The sequence below is a fragment of the Pseudophryne corroboree genome, chromosome 1, assembly GCF_028390025.1.
Source record: "Pseudophryne corroboree isolate aPseCor3 chromosome 1, aPseCor3.hap2, whole genome shotgun sequence".
Taxonomy (NCBI): Eukaryota; Metazoa; Chordata; class Amphibia; order Anura; family Myobatrachidae; genus Pseudophryne; species Pseudophryne corroboree.
The window spans coordinates 1,160,303,478-1,160,323,820 of record NC_086444.1 but is presented as its reverse complement, the minus strand read 5'-3'; the positions used below and the strand labels follow the sequence as shown (position 1 = coordinate 1,160,323,820).

The following is a 20,343-nucleotide window of genomic DNA, read 5'->3' as shown; positions in this document are numbered from 1 at the left end:
CAAACGCTTGGACACGCCTGCGTTTTTCCAACCACTCCCAGAAAAGGGTCAGTTGCCACCCACAAACGCCTTCTTGCTGTCAATCTCTTTGCGATCAGCTGTGTGAATGGATTCTTCATAAAACCCATCGCACAGCAACGATCCGCTTTGTACCCGTGCGACGCACCTGTGCATTGCGGTGCATACAGATGCGCAGGCCTGACCTGATCGCAGTGGTGCAAAAAACGCTAGAGAGTGATCAAGCCTGAATTACCCCCAAAGTCCTGTAATTTTGAGTGGGAACAAGTAATACGTGTGGATGAGAGACGCAGATCTTGTGCAGAGAGGAGAGGTCGGGTAGGGAGATATTTTGAGATGAGTGGAGAGATGTATGTTGGTGCAGTTTGGTTAATAGCCTTGTATGTAAGTAAAAACAGGATTTTAATACCTACCGGTAAATCCTTTTCTCCTAGTCCGTAGAGGATGCTGGGGTCCACTTCAGTACCATGGGGTTATACCAAAGCTCCAGTACGGGCGGGAGAGTGCGGATGACCCTGCAGCACTGACTGACCAAACTGTAGATCCTCATCGGACAAGGTGTCAAACTTGTAAAACTTAGAAAGCGTGTTTGTCCCTGACCAAGTAGCTGCTCGGCAAAGTTGTAATGCCGAGAGCCCCCGGGCAGCAGCCCAGGATGAGCCCACCTTTCTAGTAGAATGGGCAGTCACCGAATTCGGTATAGGCAATCCTGATCCAGCGCGCAATAGTCTGCTTAGAAGCAGGACACCCAATCTTGTTGGGAGCATACAGGACAAACAGAGCCTCTGTTTTCCGTATCCGTGCTGTTCTTGCGACATAAATTCTCAAAGCCCTGACCACATCCAGAGACTTTGAAGCAGCAAAAGTGTCAGTAGCCACTGGCACCACAATAGGTTGGTTTATATGGAAAGAAGAAACCACCTTTGGAAGAAATTGCTGACGAGTTCTTAACTCAGCCCTATCTTCATTGAAAACCAAGGAAGGGCTCTTGTGAGACAAGGCCCCTAACTCAGACACCCTCCTTGCGGATGCCAAGGCCAACAGCATGACCACTTTCCAAGTGAGAAACTTCAACTCTATCTCCTGGAGAGGTTCAAACCAATCCGATTGAAGGAACTGCAACACCACGTTAAGATCCCATGGTGCCACAGGAGGCACAAATGGAGGTTGGATGTGCAGAACCCCTTTCACGAATGTCTGAACTTCTGGAAGGGAGGCCAATTGTTTCTGAAAGAAAATGGACAAGGACGAAATCTGGACCTTGATTGAACCCAGTCGTAGGCCCGCATCCACACCTGCCTGGAGAAAATGGAGAAAACGTCCTAACTGAAACTCTTCCGTTGGAGCCTTCTTGGTTTCACACCAAGACACATATTTTCTACAAATACGGTGGTAATGTCTAGACGTTACTCCTTTCCTGGCCTGAATAAGAGTGGGAATGACTTCTTTGGGAATACCCTTTCGGGCTAGGATCCGGCGCTCAACAGCCATGCCGTCAAACGTAGTCACGGTAAGTCTTGATACACGCACGGCCCCTGCTACAGCAGGTCCTTGCGAAGAGGAAGAGGCCGAGGATCTTCTATGAGCAACTCCTGAAGATCTGGATACCAAGCCCTCCTTGGCCAGTCTGGGACAATGAGGATTGCTCGAACCCCTGTTCTTCTTATGAACTTTCGGAATGAGTGGAAGTGAAGGGAAGACATATACCGACCGAAATACTCACTGGGTCACTAGTGCATCCACTGCTATTACTTAAGGGTCTCTCAACCTGGAACAATATCTCTGAAGCTTCTTGTTGAGACGAGATGCCATCATGTCTACTTGAGGAACTCCCCAAAGACCTGTCACCTTTGCGAAGACTTCTTGGTGGAGGCCCCATTCTCCTGGATGGAGATCGTGTCTGCTGAGGAAGTCTGCTTCCCAGTTGTCCACTCCCGGAATGAAAATTGCCGACAGAGCTCTTGCATGTCTTTCTGCCCAGAGGAGGATCTTTGACACCTCTGCCATTGCCACTCAGCTTTTCGTTCCGCCCTGACGGTTTATGTACGCCACTGCTGTTACATTGTCCGACTGGATCTGTACGGGTTGTTCTTGAAGAAGATGCATCACTTGTAGAAGGCCATTGTAAATGGCTCTCAACTCTAGAACGTTTATGTGTAGACAAGTTTCTTGACTTGACCATCTTCCTTGAAAGCTTTCCCCCTGTGTGACTGCTCCCCAGCCTCGGAGACTTGCATCCGTGGTTACTAAGACCCTGTCCTAAATCCCGAACCTGCGTCCCTCTAGGAGGTGAGAACTGTGTATCCACCACATGAGTGAAATTCTGGATTTGGATGACAGGATCCCATCTACTCTGATGCATGTGTAGATGGGATCCGGACTACTTGTCCAACAGGTCCCACTGGAATACTTTGGCATGGAATCGGCCAAACTGTATGGCCTCGTAGGCTGCTACCATCTTCCCCAACACCCGAATGCATTGATGAATCGATACTCTTGTTGGTTTCAGAATTTGTTTGACCATTCTCTGGATTTCCAGAGCCTTTTCTACTGGAAGAAATACCCTCTGTACTTCTGTGTCCAGTATCATCCCCAGAAAGGACAATCTTGTCGTCGGTTCCAACTGTGACTTTGGAAAATTTATGATCCAACCATGTTGTTGAAGTACTGTCAGGGAGAGTGCAATGTTCTGCACCAACCTTTCCCTGGACCTCGCTTTTATCAGGAGATCGTCCAGGTAAGGAATTATATTGACTCCTTGCTGTCGAAGGAGGACCATCATCACCGCCATCACCTTGGTGAACACCCTCGGTGCCGTGGAGAGTCTGAACGGCAACGTCTGAAATTGGTAATGGCAATTCTGTACTGCGAATCTCAGAAAAGCTTGATGTGGAGGATACATGGGAACATGTAAGTAGGCATCTTTTATGTCCACTGACACCATGAAGTCCCCTTCCTCTAGACTGGAAATCACTGCCCTCAGAGATTCCATCTTGAACTTGTACCTTTGCAGGTAGAGATTCAGAGTTTTCAGGTTTAGAATCGGTCTGACCAAGCCATCCGGCTTCGGAACTAAAAATAGGCTTGAATAAAACCCTTCTCCCTGTTGTAACAAGGGAACCAGGACAATGACTTGATCCTGACACAATTTTTGTATTGCTGCTGCTACCACTTCCCTGTCTGGGATAGAAGCTGGTAAGGTCGATTTGAAAAATTGGCATGGGGAATGTCTTGAAACTCCAGTTTGTACCCTTGGGACACTATTTGTATGACCCACGGGTCCAGGCCAGATTGAACCCAGAAGTGACTGAGGAGTTTCAGACATGCCCCCACCTGAGCGGACTCCCGCAAGGGAGCCCCAGCGTTATGCTGAAGATTTGGCAGAAACAGAGGTTGATTTCTGCTCCTGTGATCCTGGAGACACTGTGGACTATTTTCCTTTTCCCTTCCTTTACCCGCAAAGAAAGGGTAACCTTTACCCTTTTTGTATTTATTGGGCCGAAAGGACTGCATCTGAGAGTGATGTGTCTTTTTCGCCGGTGCAGGAGCATTAGGCAAGAATGTCGACTTACCCGCGGTAGCCGTAGAAACTAAAGCATCTAGCACATCTCCAAACAAGGCCTCACCTTTGTACGGGAGAGCCTCCATATTCCTTTTGGAATCTGTATCAGCATTCCATTGGTGAAATCCACAATGCCCTCCGTGCTGAGATTGCCATGGTAGCGGCTCTTGATCCCAAGAGACCAATATCTTTCATGGCTTCTAGCATGTACGCAGCAGCGTCTTTGATATGACCCAACGTTAGGAGTATCTCGTCTATATCTATTGTGTCAATGTCTGATGACAAGTTTTCTGACCACTTTTCAATAGCACTACTCACCCACGCACAGGCAATGGTAGGCCTGAGTAGCGTCCCATTGGCCACATAAATAGATTTTAACGTAGTCTCTAACTTGCGGTCTGCCGGCTCCTTAAGTGAAGCCGTCCCAGGCGCAGGGAGAATCACTTTTTTTGTTAACCTTGACAGGGCACTGTCTAAAACAGGGGGTGATTCCCACCTTTTCCTGTCCTCTGCAGGGAAAGGATAAGCTACCTGAATTCTTTTGGGAACCTGAAATTTCTTTTCCGGATTTGTTCAAACTCCCTCGAAGAGACTGTTCAGCTCATGAGATGGAGGAAAAGTTACATTAATTTTCTTTTCCTTACAAAAGTAAGCCTTCTCCTGTGGTAAAGGAGAGGTTTCCGTAAACTTCTAACACCTCCTTTATAGCAACAATCATGTATTGAATGTTTTTTGCTAACTTTGGATCTATTCCCCTGGAATCACTAGTGTCGACACAGGAATCAGAGTCCGTGTCGGTATCAGTTTGTACTATTTGTGCAAATGACCTTTTATGTGAACCAGAGGGATCCCCTGTGGATGAAAAGGCAGAACTATTAAAAATCACATCTTCGACAGATTTTCTCCAGTTTTCTGCATGAGACTCAGACTTATCCAATCTCTTACTGTTATGATTCACACTATCACGTAATTCTTTCACCCATTCAGGCTCTTGGTGCGACGACAGTGCCACCACATTACAACTCTGTGTCCCTAAAATGGCTCCCTCAGGGGAAGAGCTCCCGGCCTAAGACATGTCACACATGTGCACAATCACACCACAGACACTCCGGGGCTTATAGGGGACAGACCCACAGTAAAATCTGTCAGAGGGACACAGAAAGTAATTGCCCGTCCACAACTCAGCGCCTAAAGAAAAAATCCCTGTGTCGTGTACCTTGTGCCGAGAGACAAAAATCCATGTGTCGCGTACTTTGTACACAGAGACTTTCCGCGCTATATATTGTCAATAATAGGTTATAGTACCACAATATACACTTTCCACCCCTTTTAGCACCCTGATACTTGATTCAGAAGTGGAGAGGAGGATCAGCATTTCTTCCCCTGCTGTCTGCTGGAAGAAAATGGCGCTGAGCAGTGTGCTGGCTGCCTTAGGAAGAAGCCCCGCCCCCTGCAATGGCGCGTTTTTCCTCAGCTATTGAACTAGATATTTATACTGGCGGGGGTGTAGGACTGTGCCACAGCATCATTTGCCACCTTTTGCCAGTGAGAGTAGGTTTCATGCTGCCCAGGGTGCCCCCCCGCGCCCTGCTGTGCACTGTGTTATGGAGAGCATGTTTGCGCAACGTTCCCGCTCGCTGCGCGGTACCTTAAGCCGTCACGATGACCGGAGATCCCTCTTTGCAGACCTCCAGTAATACTACTCACCAGTCTTCTGACTTCTGGCTCTGTGAGGGGGGTGACGGCGTGCTGTGGGAGTGAGCGCATAGCCGCAGCTAGTGTTCAGTACCCTTCAGGAGCTAATGGTGTCCTGTCAGCAGAGGCAGAGCCATGAAACTCTTTAGGAAGTTGGTTCCTACTTCTTACCCCTAAGTCCCACGAAGCAGGGAGACTGTTGCCAGCAGTCTCCCTGAAAATAAAAAACCTAACATAAAGTATTTTAGTGAAACTCAGCAGAGCTCCACTAGAGTGCGACCAGTCTACCTGGGCGCATTTTCTAAACTGAGGTCTGGAAGAGGAGCATAGAGGGAGGAGCCTGTTCACACCCATTGAAAAGTCTTAAGAGTGCCCATGGCTCCTGCGGAACCATCTATACCCCATGGTCATGAAGTGGACCCCAGCATCCTCTAGGACGTATGAGAAAATATTTTATATTTAACACGGTAGAATACCGGTAACCAATGGAGGGACTGACAGAGCGGATCTGCAGACGATGAACGTCTAGCGAGGAAGATTAGCCTCGCAGCTGCATTCAAAATGGATTATAGTGGTGAGAGCCTATGTTTGGGAAGACCCTATTAAAAAGACAGTTGGGAGCTGATTGGCTGGTGCACTATTTATCATATGTAACAAGTGATAACAGGATTATCATTAGTTGTTAAATCTGCCCCTAAATATACTTTTAAATAATAATAATACCTTTGATATATTATTATATATTTTCTATGTACAAACCAGTAAATATAATTTACACAGAAGTATAACTTTGAATTGTTGACTTTTTATTCCCAAAACAAAGTCTACAGAATTCATAAGCCACATTCTGTTCCTCTTCACATTAAATAAAACATTGCCACACAATATTGTGCATGTGTCTTGAATAACAGAATAAAACGTATAATGGGCTCTGTCAGGAGTCTAATTTTTAACTCTCACCCGCCCTCTTGTCTTTCACTGTGACATTTCTCCGTCACGCATAGCATACACAAGACAGAGCTTTGCTAGTGGTGCAGACCAGCTGCCACACACGGATCGACCCACCCCATTCGTCGTCCCAACTGTCAGCATCACGGATAAAGCCGCCCAGCTGCCAGGCAGTGGGTGTGTCACAAAGCTAACCGGCGCTGGCTATTGGCTGTGAGAAATTCCTCCACAGAGATTTGGAGACAGCCATTGGTTCAGCCGTCCTTTTTGTGTCTCACCTCCCACTTTCATTGTTACGTCACTAAGTTACCTGTGGTTTCACAGCGGAGTGTCAAGACACTGCAGCCATGATTGGGCCGCGTATAGATCTGGGAGGCAGCGATTGGCTAACGGACGTGTCGGTCAGGAATTGATGGGTGGGTCTGAGAGTGGGACGAGCTGAGCCAGGGAGCAGTCTGGGCATTAATTGTTTTGCTGCTGAGCTGTCAGTTGGGTCTTCTTCTTCCTGCGCCCGCCCTGGTTTTTTCTTTTACACGATTACTATTATTCGTTATTAGTATTGTCTGCCCTGTTCCTGGGTGAGCAGTATTACCCAAGATGCCCAGGACAGTGGGCATGTAGCTTCCAGCTAGTGTTGTGTACCCCTCCCCCTCTCTATCCAAGATGGCGGTCCAGGAATCAGCTGCTCAGCTCTCAATGGCTCTGAAGGTTCAGGAGTACCCAACTTTAAAGGTGTGTCACATGGTTCAGGGAATATACCAGTGCCCCTGATGTGTACCCATCCCTGGGCAAAGGTGGGGGCACAGGGACACCTCACATACTAGCTGGCAGTGTGTATGTAGGGGCAAGTCTGCCTTATAATGTGCTGCTACTCCTTGTCTGATGGGGCATTGTGTCTGTAGTGGGAGTTCTGCCATGTAAAATGCTGCTACTCCTTTTCTGCTGGGGTATAATGTCTATAGTGGGAGGTTTCCCATATACAGTGCTGCTACACCTTATTATATCTATAGTGGGAGATCTCACATATACAATGCTGCTACTCCTATTCTGCAGGTGTATGATGTCTATAGTAAGAAGTCTCCGCTATAAAATGCTGCTACTCCTATTCTGCAGGGGTATGATGTCTATTGCGGAGGTCTCAACTATAAAATGCAGCTACTCCTATTCTGATGGGATATGATGTCTATAGTGGGAGGTCTCCCATATAAAATGCTGCTACTCCTTTTCTGCTGGGGTATAATGTCTATAGTGGGAGGTTTCCCATATACAGTGCTGCTACACCTTATTATAGCTATAGTGAGAGATCTCACATATACAATGCTGCTACTCCTATTCTGCTGGGGTATGATGTCTATAGTGGGAGGTCTCACATATACAATGCTGCTACTCCTATTCTGCTGGGGTATAATGTCTATAGTGGGAGGTTTCCCATATACAGTGCTGCTACACCTTATTATAGCTATAGTAAGAGATCTCACATATACAATGCTGCTACTCCTATTCTGCTGGGGTATGATGTCTATAGTGGGAAGTCTCCCATATAAAAATGCTGCTACTCCTATTCTGCAGGTGTATGATGTCTATAGCGGGAGGTCTCAACTATAAAATGCTGCTACTCCTATTCTGATGGGGTATCATGTCTATAGTGGGAGGTCTCAACTGTAAAATGCTGCTACTCCTATTCTGATGGGGTATCATGTCTATAGTGGGAGGTCTCCCATATAAAATGCTGCTACTCCTATTCTGATGGGGTATCATGTCTATAGTGGGAGGTCTCCTATATAAAATGCTGCTACTCTTATTCTGATGGGGTATCATGTTTATAGTGGGAGGTCTCCGCTATAAAATGCTGCTACTCCTATTCTGATGGGGTATGATGTCTATAGTGGGAGGTCTCCCATATAAAATGCTGCTACTCCTATTCTGATGGGGTATCATGTCTCTAGTGGGAGGTCTCCCATATAAAATGCTGCTACTCCTATTCTGATGGGGTATCATGTCTATAGTGAGAGGTCTCCCATATAAAATGCTGCTACTCCTATTCTGATGGGGTATCATGTCTATAGTGGGAGGTCTCAACTATAAAATGCTGCTACTCCTATTCTGATGGGGTATCATGTCTATAGTGGGAGGTCTCCCATATAAAATGCTGCTACTCCTATTCTGATGGGGTATCATGTCTATAGTGGGAGGTCTCCTATATAAAATGCTGCTACTCTTATTCTGATGGGGTATCATGTTTATAGTGGGAGGTCTCCGCTATAAAATGCTGCTACTCCTATTCTGATGGGGTATGATGTCTATAGTGGGAGGTCTCCCATATAAAATGCTGCTACTCCTATTCTGATGGGGTATCATGTCTATAGTGAGAGGTCTCCCATATAAAATGCTGCTACTCCTATACTGATGGGGTATGAATGCAAGCCTATAGGGAGTGATGCTACAGGCCTGCTTATGGTGCAGTGTTCTGCTGCTCCCCTGGCCTGTAACCAGCTGTACAGGGAGAGGAATTACACACCTGCAGTAACACACTGTGATAGGAGTATACGTTCAGGAAATCCTATCCTAAACAGCAATTCTATAGCTCTATTGGAAGCACATGTTCTGTCGTGGCTAGCAGGTTATGATGTGACCTGTAGTTCTACAACAGCTCCTAAGTCAATAAATGTGAATGCGTTTAGGTAGACATAACTTTATTCCTAACACTAGATAACTGATTGCCAGCTCTTGGCTTCTGGGCAGATTAGAATGCAGAGGGTAGTGAGAGATCAGGACACATGCAATGTATAAATAATATTCATTTAATAGTAATATATAAAAAAAACAGCTTATATAAAATAGTGATTCATTTAAAATGCATGTGATACGTTCCTACTTGCAGGTATCACCCAGGATCCCAGTATTGGTTGTGAAAAATAACTTGCACACCGTCTTAGATAGTGAGATCACTGTTTGTGAAACTACAAGTCCCAGACTAGTCATGTTTGACATGTCTTTATATATAGCTGGGTATAAGCTGAGATGATTATTGGACGCTCCAACTTTTGTGAAGTCTCTCAGATCCCACAGACCTGTGGGGTGGCCACCCAGCAGCAGACCGCCCTTAGCCGCTCAAAACCGCGGAACTCCTCTCCCAAAGCAGCATCTGATCTAAGTGCTGCCGCTGTGAAACGCGTCTCCGAGAGAACCAGGGGAGTCAATGAAGTGAATAAAAAGGGTCGTGTACCGTATTAGTGACCAGCAAGGGGTACCTCTGACATGTCGCCCCCTAAATCAGTTTTATCAACCAATAAATGAGGATGGGTATGTTGGTTATCCTGTATAATAAAAGGCTAACGTTTCTCCTCCCCTCTATGGGGGGAATTAAAGTGTGTAACGCTCCAGCGGCCACCAGATGGCGCCTGACAGAGCAAGTAAAGTGTTGCTCCGTTCAGATGCGCACAGCTGCCAGCACTGACATTCCTGTTTTGTTGTCCGCAGTAGATCTTGCCACGGCAAGTAGGACTTTTGCCCGGGGCGCCGCCTTCCGGAGGGCGCCGCCCCATGGCAAGATCCGCTACTGCTGTGCCTCCCGCTGTGTCCCACTGCTGCTGCCCGCTGTGAAGGGAACTAGACGCGCACCGCACAGCAAAGGTCCTCTCCACGAAGGGAACTAGACGCTACGTGTCTAGTTTCCCTTCGTGGAGAGGACCTTTGCTGTGCAGTGCGCGATGACGTCATCGCGCACCGCACAGAATTTCAGCGGCACTACTACTGTACAGGGGGCATAACTGACCACGCCCCCTGTATGAAGCCACACCCCTATTCCCTGCCCGGGGCGCAAAACGGCCCAGAACCGGCCCTGTTTGTTGTTCTGCCATTTTGACGGGCTGGTAACTAGTATGTCACAGGTTCTCAAACTCGGTCCTCAGGACCCCACACAGTGCATGTTTTGCAGGTCTCCTCACAGAATCACAAGTGAAATAATTAGCTCCACCTGTGGACCTTTTAAAATGTGTCAGTGATTAATTAATACACCTGTGCACCTGCTGGGTTACCTGCAAAACATGCACTGTGTGGGGTCCTGAGGACCGAGTTTGAGAACCACTGTAGTATGTTATAAAAATAGAAAAGATAAATCTATTGTAATCCAAAATAAGAGAATCTTTAAGACTAGTTGTGGCATGGCATCGTCACTGACATAGTGTATACAGTGGTTCCCACATACTCTGGGACGCTGCTCGTGAGAGTGGTGGCAGTAAGCAAGTATTACATGTAGGAGGATCTGCCTTTTATATCTTGCCAATAAACATGTAATCCTGGGTTGTAACTAGATATCTATAGACCAGTGGTCAGGGAACAGGGGTAAATTACCCCAAGTGGGGTAAAAATGAAATCCCTGGGGGTAATGGATGGTCGCGCTGCCGAGACACAGACCCGTCCAGTACCGGCCGGCTCGCGATGTGACGTGCTGACGTCACACCGCGCTCCCTCCTGCCTGCCCTGCGCTGTGTACCTGGCCGCGGTGTGACGTGCTGACGTCACACCGCGCTCCCTCATGCCCGCCCGTCTTCCTCTGTCCTGTCCTCCCGCCCGCGGCCCGCCAACCCACACACAGAACTTGAAGTGTTCTGTGGCTGATCGCTGACGGAGTTCTGCAGGATCAGACAGTGGCCCACATAACAGATAACAGTGGGAAATTCCCACTGACATTACTGAGGTGAGGATGTGACATCTGTCTCCTAAAAGTTGTTTCCCCTTCCCCCCTCATCCATCTTTCTTAAATTCATTCTGGTATTTTGGGGAGAAAGTGTTCATTAACCCATTCTTTGCCAAAAAATAATTGGCGATAATAATAAAAAAAAATAAAAATAAATCAGAATATATGCACATTAATATATGATTTCCTTCCTTTCTAATCAAGGGTGTAACGTCGGCGTATCTAAATATATTTCTCTTACGTCCTAGAGGGTGCTGGGGACTCCGTAAGGACCATGGGGTATAGACGGACTCCGCAGGAGACATGGGCACTATAAAGAACTTTAGAATGGGTGTGCACTGGCTCCTCCCTCTATGCCCCTCCTCCAGACCTCAGTTGGATTTTGTGCCCAGAGGAGATAGGGTGCATTACAGGGAGCTCTCCTGAGTTTCTCTGATTAAAGAATTTTGTTAGGTTTTTTATGTTCAGGGAGCACTGCTGGCAACAGGCTCCCTGCATCGTGGAACTGAGGAGAGAGAATCAGACCTACTTAACTGATAGGCTCTGCTTCTTAGGCTACTGGACACCATTAGCTCCAGAGGGAGTCGGAACGCAGGTCTCACCCTGCCGTTCGTCCCGGCGCCGCACCGCCGTCCTCCTCGCAGAGCTGGAAGATAGAAGCCGGGTGAGTATAAGAAGGAAGAAGACTTCAAGGCGGCAGAAGACTTCAGATCTTCACTGAGGTAAGATAACAGCGGTAACGCTGCGCGCCATTGCTCCCACACATTACACACACAGAACAGGCACTGATGGGTGCAGGGCGCAGGGGGGCTCCCTGGGCAGCAATAAACCTCTGGACTGGCAATTAATGGGCATATTAGGCTGCGGAGGCAGTAAATACAGAGATCCCCCGCCATTTTTTTAATATTGAAGCGGGACCGAAGCCCGCCGCTGGTGGGGGCGGAGCTTGATCCCTCAGCACTAACAGCGCCATTTTCTCCACAGAAGCTGCAGAGAAGCTGGCTCCCCGGACTCTCCCCTGCTGAACTCTGTGACAGAGGGCTGGAAAAGAGGGGGGGGGGGGGGGGGCACAATTATTGGCGCAGTGAGTGTATATCATTGAGATATATATATATATATATATATATATATATATATCTCTATCGTCCTAAGTGGATGCTGGGGTTCCTGAAAGGACCATGGGGGGGGAATAGCGGCTCCGCAGGAGACAGGGCACAAAAAAGTAAAGCTTTTACCAGATCAGGTGGTGTGCACTGGCTCCTCCCCCTATGACCCTCCTCCAGACTCCAGTTAGATTTTGTGCCCGAACGAGAAGGGTGCAATCTAGGTGGCTCTCCTAAAGAGCTGCTTAGAGAAAGTTTAGCTTAGGTTTTTTACTTTACAGTGAGTCCTGCTGGCAACAGGATCACTGCAACGAGGGACTTAGGGGAGAAGTAGTGAACTCACCTGCGTGCAGAGTGGATTTGCTGCTTGGCTACTGGACACTAGCTCCAGAGGGACGATCACAGGTACAGCCTGGATGGTCACCGGAGCCGCGCCGCCGGCCCCCTTGCAGACGCTGAAGAGAGAAGAGGTCCAAAATCGGCGGCTGAAGACTCCTGAGTCTTCATAAAGGTAGCGCACAGCACTGCAGCTGTGCGCCATTTTCCTCTCAGCACACTTCACACAACAGTCACTGAGGGTGCAGAGCGCTGGGGGGGGCGCTCTGAGAGGCAAATAAAAACCTTATTAGAGGCAAAAAATACCTCACATATAGCCCACAGAGGCTATATGGAGATATTTAACCCCTGCCTAACTTCAAAAATAGCGGGAGACGAGCCCGCCGAAAAAGGGGCGGGGCCTATCTCCTCAGCACACAGCGCCATTTTCTCTCACAGAAAAGCTGGAGAGAAGGCTCCCAGGCTCTCCCCTGCACTGCACTACAGAAACAGGGTTAAAACAGAGAGGGGGGGCACTGATTTTGGCGATATTGTATATATATAAAAGATGCTATAAGGGAGAAACACTTATATAAGGTTGTCCCTATATAATTATAGCGTTTTTGGTGTGTGCTGGCAGACTCTCCCTCTGTCTCCCCAAAGGGCTAGTGGGTCCTGTCCTCTGTCAGAGCATTCCCGGTGTGTGTGCTGTGTGTCGGTACGTGTGTGTCGACATGTATGAGGACGATGTTGGTGAGGAGGCGGAGAAATTGCCTGTAATGGTGATGTCACTCTCTAGGGAGTCGACACCGGAATGGATGGCTTATTTAGAGAATTACGTGAGAATGTCAACACGCTGCAAGGTCGGTTGACGACATGAGACGGCCGACAATCTATTAGGACCGGTCCAGGCGTCTCAGAAACACCGTCAGGGGTTTTAAAAACGCCCATTTACCTCAGTCGGTCGACACAGACACAGACACGGACACCGAATACAGTGTCGACGGTGAATAAACAAACGTATTTCTCATTAGGGCCACACGTTAAGGGCAATGAAGGAGGTGTTACGTGTTTCTGATACTACAAGTACCACAAGAAAGGGTATTATGTGGGAGTGAAAAAACTACCTGTAGTTTTTCCTGAATCAGATAAAATAAAATGAAGTGTGTGATGATGCGTAGGGTTATCCCGATAGCAAATATTGGCGTTATACCCTTTCCCGCCAGAAATTAGGGTACGTTGGGAAACACCCCTTAGGGTGATAAGGCGCTCACACGCTTATCAAGTGGCGTTACCGTCTCCAGATACGGCCGCCCTCAAGGAGCCAGCTGATAGGAAGCTGGAAAAATATCCTACAAAGTATATACACACATACGGTGGTTATACTGCGACCAGCGATCGCCATCAGCCTGGAGAGGCAGTGCTGGGTTGGCTTGGTCGGATTCCCTGACTGAAAATATTTTATTCATGTAGAGCATTTAATAGGATGCATTCTATATATATGTATGTGAGATGCACAGAGGGATATTTGCTCTCTGGCATCAAGATAAGTGCGTTGTCCATATCTCCCAGAAGATGTCAGGGACACGACAGTGGTCAGGTGATACAGATCCCATACGGCAGATGGAAGTATTGCTGTATAAAGGGAAGGAGTTATTTGGGGGTCGGTCCATCGGACCTGGGGACCACAGCAACAGCTGGGAAATCCAACCTTTTTTACCCCAAGTTACATCTCAGCTAAAAAAGACACCGTCTTTTCAGCCTCAATCTTTCCTTTCCCATGAGGGCATGCAGGCAAAAGGCCAGTCATATCTGCCCAGACATAGAGGTAAGGGAAGTAGACTGCAGCAGGCAGCCCTTTCCCAGGAAAAGAAGCCCTCCACCGCGTCTGCCAAGTCCTCAGCATGACGCTGGGGCCGTGCAAGCGGACTCAAGGTGGGGGGGTAGTCTCAAGAGTCTCAGGGCGCAGTGGGATCACTCGCAAGTTGACCCCTAGATCGTACGAGTATTATCCCAGGGGTAAAGATTGGAGAGTCGAGACATCTTCTCCTCGCAGGTTCCTGAAGTCTGCTTTACCAACGGCTCCCTCCGACAGGGAGGCAGCATTGGAAACAATTCACAAGCTGTATATCCAGCAGGTGATAATCAAAGTACCCCTCCTACGACAAGGAAAAGGGTATTATTTTTCCACACTATATTGTGGTACTGAAGCCAGACGGCTTGGTGACACATAGTCTAAATCTAAAATGTTTTGAACACTTACATAAAAGGTTCAAATCGAGATAAAGTCACTCAGAGCAGTGATAGCGAACCGGAAAAAAGGGGACTATATGGTGTCCCTGGACATCAAGGATTACCTCCATGTCCAAATTTTGTCCTTCTCATCAAGGGTACCTCTGGTTCGTGGTACAGAACTGTCAATATCAGTTTCAGACGATGCCGTTTGAATTATCCACGGCACCCCGGGCCTTTTTACCAAGGTAATGGCCGAAAAGATGTTTCTTCAAAGAAAAAAGGCATCTAAATTATCCCTTACTTGCACGACCTAAAAAGGGCAAGTTCCAGAGAACAGTTGGAGGTCGGAAGAGCACTATCTAAAGTAGTTCTTCGACGGCACGACTGGATTCTAAATATTCCAAGAATCGCAGCTGTTTTCCGACGATACGTCTGCTGTTCCTAGGGATGATTCTGGACACGGTTCAGAAAAAGGTTTTTCTTCCCGAGGAAAAAGCCAAGGAGTTATCCGACCTGTCAGGAACCTCCTAAAACCAGGAAAGGTGTCTGTACATCAATGCACAAGAGTCCTGGGAAAAATGGTGGCTTTTTACGAAGCAATTCCATTCGGCAGATTCCATGCAAGAATTTTCCAAAGGGATCTGTTGGACAAATGGTCAGGGTCGCATCCTCAGATGCACCTGCGAATAACCCTGTCGCCAAGGACAAGGGTATATCTTCTGTGGTGGTTGCAAAAGGCTCATCTATTGGAGGGCCGCAGATTCGGCATACAGGATTTGATCCTGGTGACCACGGACGCCAGCCTGAGAGGTTGGGGAGCAGTCACACAAGGAAGAAACTTCCAGGGGGTATGGACGAACCTGGAAAAGTCTCTTCACATAAACATTCTGGTACTAAGAGCAATCTAAAATGCTCTAAGCCAGGCGGAACCACTCCTGCAAGGAAAACCGGTGTTGATTCAGTCGGACAACATCACGGCGGTCGCCCATGTAAACAGACAGGGCGGCACAAGAAGCAGGAGTGCAATGGCAGAAGCTGCCAAGATTCTTCGCTGGGCGGAGAATCACGTAATAGCACTGTCAGCAGTGTTCTTCCCGGGCGTGGACAACTGGGAAGCAGACTTCCTCAGCAGACACGATATTCACCCGGGAGAGGGGGGTCTTCATCCAGAAGTCTTCCACATGCTAATAAACTGTTGGGAAAGACCAATGGTAGACATGATGGCGTCTCGCCTCAACAAGAAACTGGACAAGTATTGCGCCAGGTCAAGAGATCCACAGGCAATAGCTGTGGACGCACTGGTAACACCTTGGGTGTACAAATCAGTATATGTGTTTCCTCCTCTGCCTCTCATACCAAAGGTATTGAAGATTATACGGTGAGGAGGAGTAAGAACAATACTAGTGGCTCCGGATTGGCCAAGAAGGACTTGGTACCCGGAACTTCAAGAGTTGGTCACGGACGACCCGTGCCCTCTACTTCTGAGAAGGGACCTGCTACAACAGGGTCCCTGTCTCTTTCAAGACTTACCGCGGCTGCGTTTGACGGCATGGCGGTTGAACGCCAGATCCTAAAAGGGAAAGGCATTCCAGAAGAAGTCATTCCTACCTTGATTAAGGCAAGGAAGGAAGTCACCGCGAAACATTATCACCGCATTTGGCGAAAATATGTCGCGTGGTGCGAGGATCGGAGTGTTCCGACGGAGGAATTTCAACTGGGTCGTTTCCTACATTTCCTACAATCAGGATTGTCTATGGGTCTCAAATTGAGATCTATTAAGGTTCAAATTTCGGCCCTGTCAATATTCTTCCAAAAAGAATTGGCCTCAGTTCCTGAGGTACAGACTTTTGTTAAAGGAGTACTGCATATACAGCCTCCTGTGGTGCCTCCGGTGGCACCGTGGGATCTAAATGTAGTTTTAGATTTCCTCAAATCCCATTGGTTTGAACCATTGAAAAAGGTGGATTTTAAATATCTCACATGGAAAGTGACTATGCTACTGGCCCTGGTTTCCGCCAGGAGAGTATCTGAATTGGCGGCTTTATCTTATAAAAGCCCTTATCTAATCTTCCATTCGGATAGGGCAGAACTGAGGACTCGTCCGCATTTTCTCCCTAAGGTGGTATCAGCGTTTCACCTGAACCAACCTATTGTGGTGCCTGCGGCCACTGGCGACTTGGAGGACTCCAAGTTGTTGGACGTTGTCAGAGCCTTAAAAATATACATTTCAAGGACGGCTGAAGTCAGAAAATCTGACTCGCTGTTGATACTATATGCACCCAACAAGTTGGGTGCCCCTGCTTCTAAGCAGACGATTGCTCGTTGGATTTGTAACACAATTCAACTTGCTCATTCTGTGGCAGGCCTGCCACAGCCTAAATCTGTTAAGGCCCATTCCACAAGGAAGGTGGGCTCATCTTGGGCGGCTGCCCGAGGGGTCTCGGCATTACAATTCTGCCGAGCAGCTACGTGGTCGGGGGAAAACACGTTTGTAAAATTCTACAAATTTGATACCCTGGCAAAAGAGGACTTGGAATTCTCTCATTCGGTGCTGCAGAGTCATCCGCACTCTCCCGCCCGTTTGGGAGCTTTGGTATAATCCCCATGGTCCTTTCAGGAACCCCAGCATCCACTTAGGACGATAGAGAAAATAAGAATTTACTTACCGATAATTCTATTTCTCGGAGTCCGTAGTGGATGCTGGGCGCCCATCCCAAGTGCGGATTATCTGCAATACTGTACATAGTTATTGTTAACAAATTCGGGTTATATTGTTAAGGAGCCATCTTTAAGAGGCTCTTTCTGTTATCATACTGTTAACTGGGTTTAGATCACAAGTTGTACGGTGTGATTGGTGTGGCTGGTATGAGTCTTACCCGGGATTCAAATTGCCTCCCTTATTGTGTACGCTCGTCCGGGCACAGTACCTAACTGGAGTCTGGAGGAGGGTCATAGGGGGAGGAGCCAGTGCACACCACCTGATCTGGTAAAAGCTTTACTTTTTTGTGCCCTGTCTCCTGCGGAGCCGCTATTCCCCCCCCATGGTCCTTTCAGGAACCCCAGCATCCACTACGGACTCCGAGAAATAGAATTATCGGTAAGTAAATTCTTATTATATATATATATATATATATATGTATATGTGTTATCTAGTTTTATTCCAGTGCCAGGTGGTGCTGGGTGTGTGCTGGCATTCTCTCTCTCTCTCTCTCTCTCTCTCTCTCTCTCTCTCTCTCTCTCTCTCTCTCTCTCTCTCTCTCTCTCTCTCTCTCTCTCTCTCCAAAGGGCCTTGTTGGAGAATTGTCCCCTTATAGTTATATCCCTGTGGGGGTGTCGGTACGTGCGTGTCGGCATGTCTAAAGCGGAAGGCTCGTCCAAGGAAGAGGTGGAGCAGATGAGTGGTGTGTCTCCGTCGGCAACGCCGACTCATGAGTGGATGGACATGTGGCATATGTTAAATGGGGCAGTACGGATGGTGTAATGGTTAGCATTACTGCCTCACAGCACTGAGGTCATGGGTTCGATTCCCACCGTGGCCCTAACTGTGTGGAGTTTGTATATTCTCCCCGTACTTGCGTGGGTTTCCTCCGGGTACTCCGGTTTCCTCCCACAATCCAAAAATATACAGGTAGGTTAACTGGCTCCCAATAAAATTAACCCTAGCGTGAATGTGTGTACATGTGATAGTGAGTATAGATTGTAAGCTCTACTGGGGCAGGGACTGATGTGAATGAGCAAATATTCTCTGTAAAGCGCTGCGGAATATGTGTGCGCTATATAAATAACTGGTAATAAATAAATAAATAAATAAATAAATGCAAGTGTGGCCTCATTACATAAGAGACTGGACAAAACAGAGTCCAGGGAGAAAACAGGGAGTCAATCCACGGATTGGACTGAGTCACAGGGCCCTTCTGGGTCTCAAAAACGTCCTTTCTCTGACGTCCTAGTGGATGCTGGGAACTCCGTAAGGAGCATGGGGAATAGCGGGCTCCGAAGGAGGCTGGGCACTCTAGAAAGATCTTAGACTACCTGGTGTGCACTGGCTCCTCCCACTATGACCCTCCTCCAAGCCTCAGTTAGATTTCGTGCCCGGCCGAGGTTGGATGCACACTAGGGGCTCTCCTGAGCTCTTAGAAAGTAATAGTCTTAGATTTTTTTATTTTCAGTGAGACCTGCTGGCAACAGGCTCACTGCAGCGAGGGACTAAGGGGAGAAGAAGCGAACTCGCCTGCTTGCAGCCGGATTGGGCTTCTTAGGCTACTGGACACCATTAGCTCCAGAGGGATCGACCGCAGGCCCAGCCTTGATGTTCGGTCCCGGAGCCGCGCCGCCGTCCCCCTTACAGAGCCAGAAGCAAGAAGATGGTCCGGAAAATCGGCGGCATGAAGACTCAATCTTCACCAAGGTAGCGCACAGCACTGCAGCTGTGCGCCATTGCTCCTCTCACACACTTCATACTTCGGTCACTGAGGGTGCAGGGCGCTGGGGGGGGGCGCCCTGAGGCAGCAATAAAAACACCTTGGCTGGCGAAAATACCTCAATATATAGCCCCAGGGGCTATATATGAGGTAAATACCCCTGCCAGAAGTCCATAAAAAGCGGGAGAATAGGCAGCGAAAAAGGGGCGGAGCCTATCTCCTCAGCACACTGGCGCCATTTTCCCTCACAGCTCCGTTGGAGGGAAGCTCCCTGGCTCTCCCCTGCAGTCTACACTACAGAAAAGGGTTAAAAAAAGAGAGGGGGGGCACTAAATTTAGGCGCAGTATACATTATATATAAAAACAGCAGCTATAGGGGACATAACTCAGTTAGTCCCTGCAGTATATAGCGCTCTGGTGTGTGCTGGCATACTCTCACTCTGTCCCCCCAAAGGGCTTTTGTGGGTCCTGTCCTCGTTTAGAGCATTCCCTGTGTGTCTGCGGTGTGTCGGTACGGCTGTGTCGACATGTTGAATGAGGAGGCTTATATGGTGACGGAACAGAGGCCGATATATGTGATGTCGCCCCCTGTGGGGCCGACACCTGAGTGGATGGTTAGGTGAAAGGTATTAACCGACAGTGTCAACTCCTTACATAAAAGGGTGGATGACGTAACAGCTGTGGGACAGCCGGCTTCGCAGCCCGCGCCTGCCCAGGCGTCTCAAAGGCCATCAGGGGCTCAAACACGCCCGCTCTCTCAGATGGCAGACACAGATGTCGACATGGAGTTTGACTCCAGTGTCGACAAGGTTCAGACATATACAAAATCCACTAGGAACAGCCGTGACTTGGTCCCGGCAATAAAAAATGTGTTATACATTTCTGACATTAACCCAAGCACCTCTGAAAATGGGTTTTTAGGTTTGGGGAGAAAAAACAGGCAGTGTTTTGTTCCCCCATCAGATGAATAAATGAAGTGTGTGAAAAGCGTGGGTTCCCCCGTTAAGAAACTAGTAATTTATAAAAGGTTACTGATGGCGTACCCTTTCCCGCCAGGAGGATGAGTTACGTTGGGAGGTATCCCCTAGGGTGGATAAGGCGCTCACACGGTTGTCAAAAAAAGGTGGCACTGCCGTTTTCGGAACGGCCACTTTGAAGGTACCTGTTGATTAAAAGCAGGAGGCTATCCTGAAGTCTGTATTTACACACTCAGGTACTAGACTGAAACCTGCAGATCGTGCTGCTGCAGCGTGGTCGGTGACCCTGTTAAGCATACTAGTTTGCTAATATGAGAACATATTAAAGACGTCGTCTTATATATGAGGGATGCACAGAGGGATATTTTGC

General features: G+C 48.0%; 1 protein-coding gene across 2 annotated transcripts in view; it reads left to right on the top strand.

Moving 5' to 3' along the window:
- MAEA (macrophage erythroblast attacher, E3 ubiquitin ligase) overlaps window positions 1-20,343 on the top strand; it is a 323,598-nt gene that overhangs the window by 118,901 nt on the left and 184,354 nt on the right. Inside the window, exon 1 of one of the 2 annotated variants that reach the window (XM_063924901.1) lies at window positions 6,639-6,955. The exons of the other annotated variant lie outside the window; for it this stretch is intronic. Within the exon in view, the coding sequence (XP_063780971.1) occupies window positions 6,887-6,955 (69 nt within the window). The 5' untranslated portion in view covers window positions 6,639-6,886. Of the gene's footprint in view, window positions 1-6,638; window positions 6,956-20,343 lie in introns of those variants that run through there. 2 annotated transcript variants of the gene reach the window in all.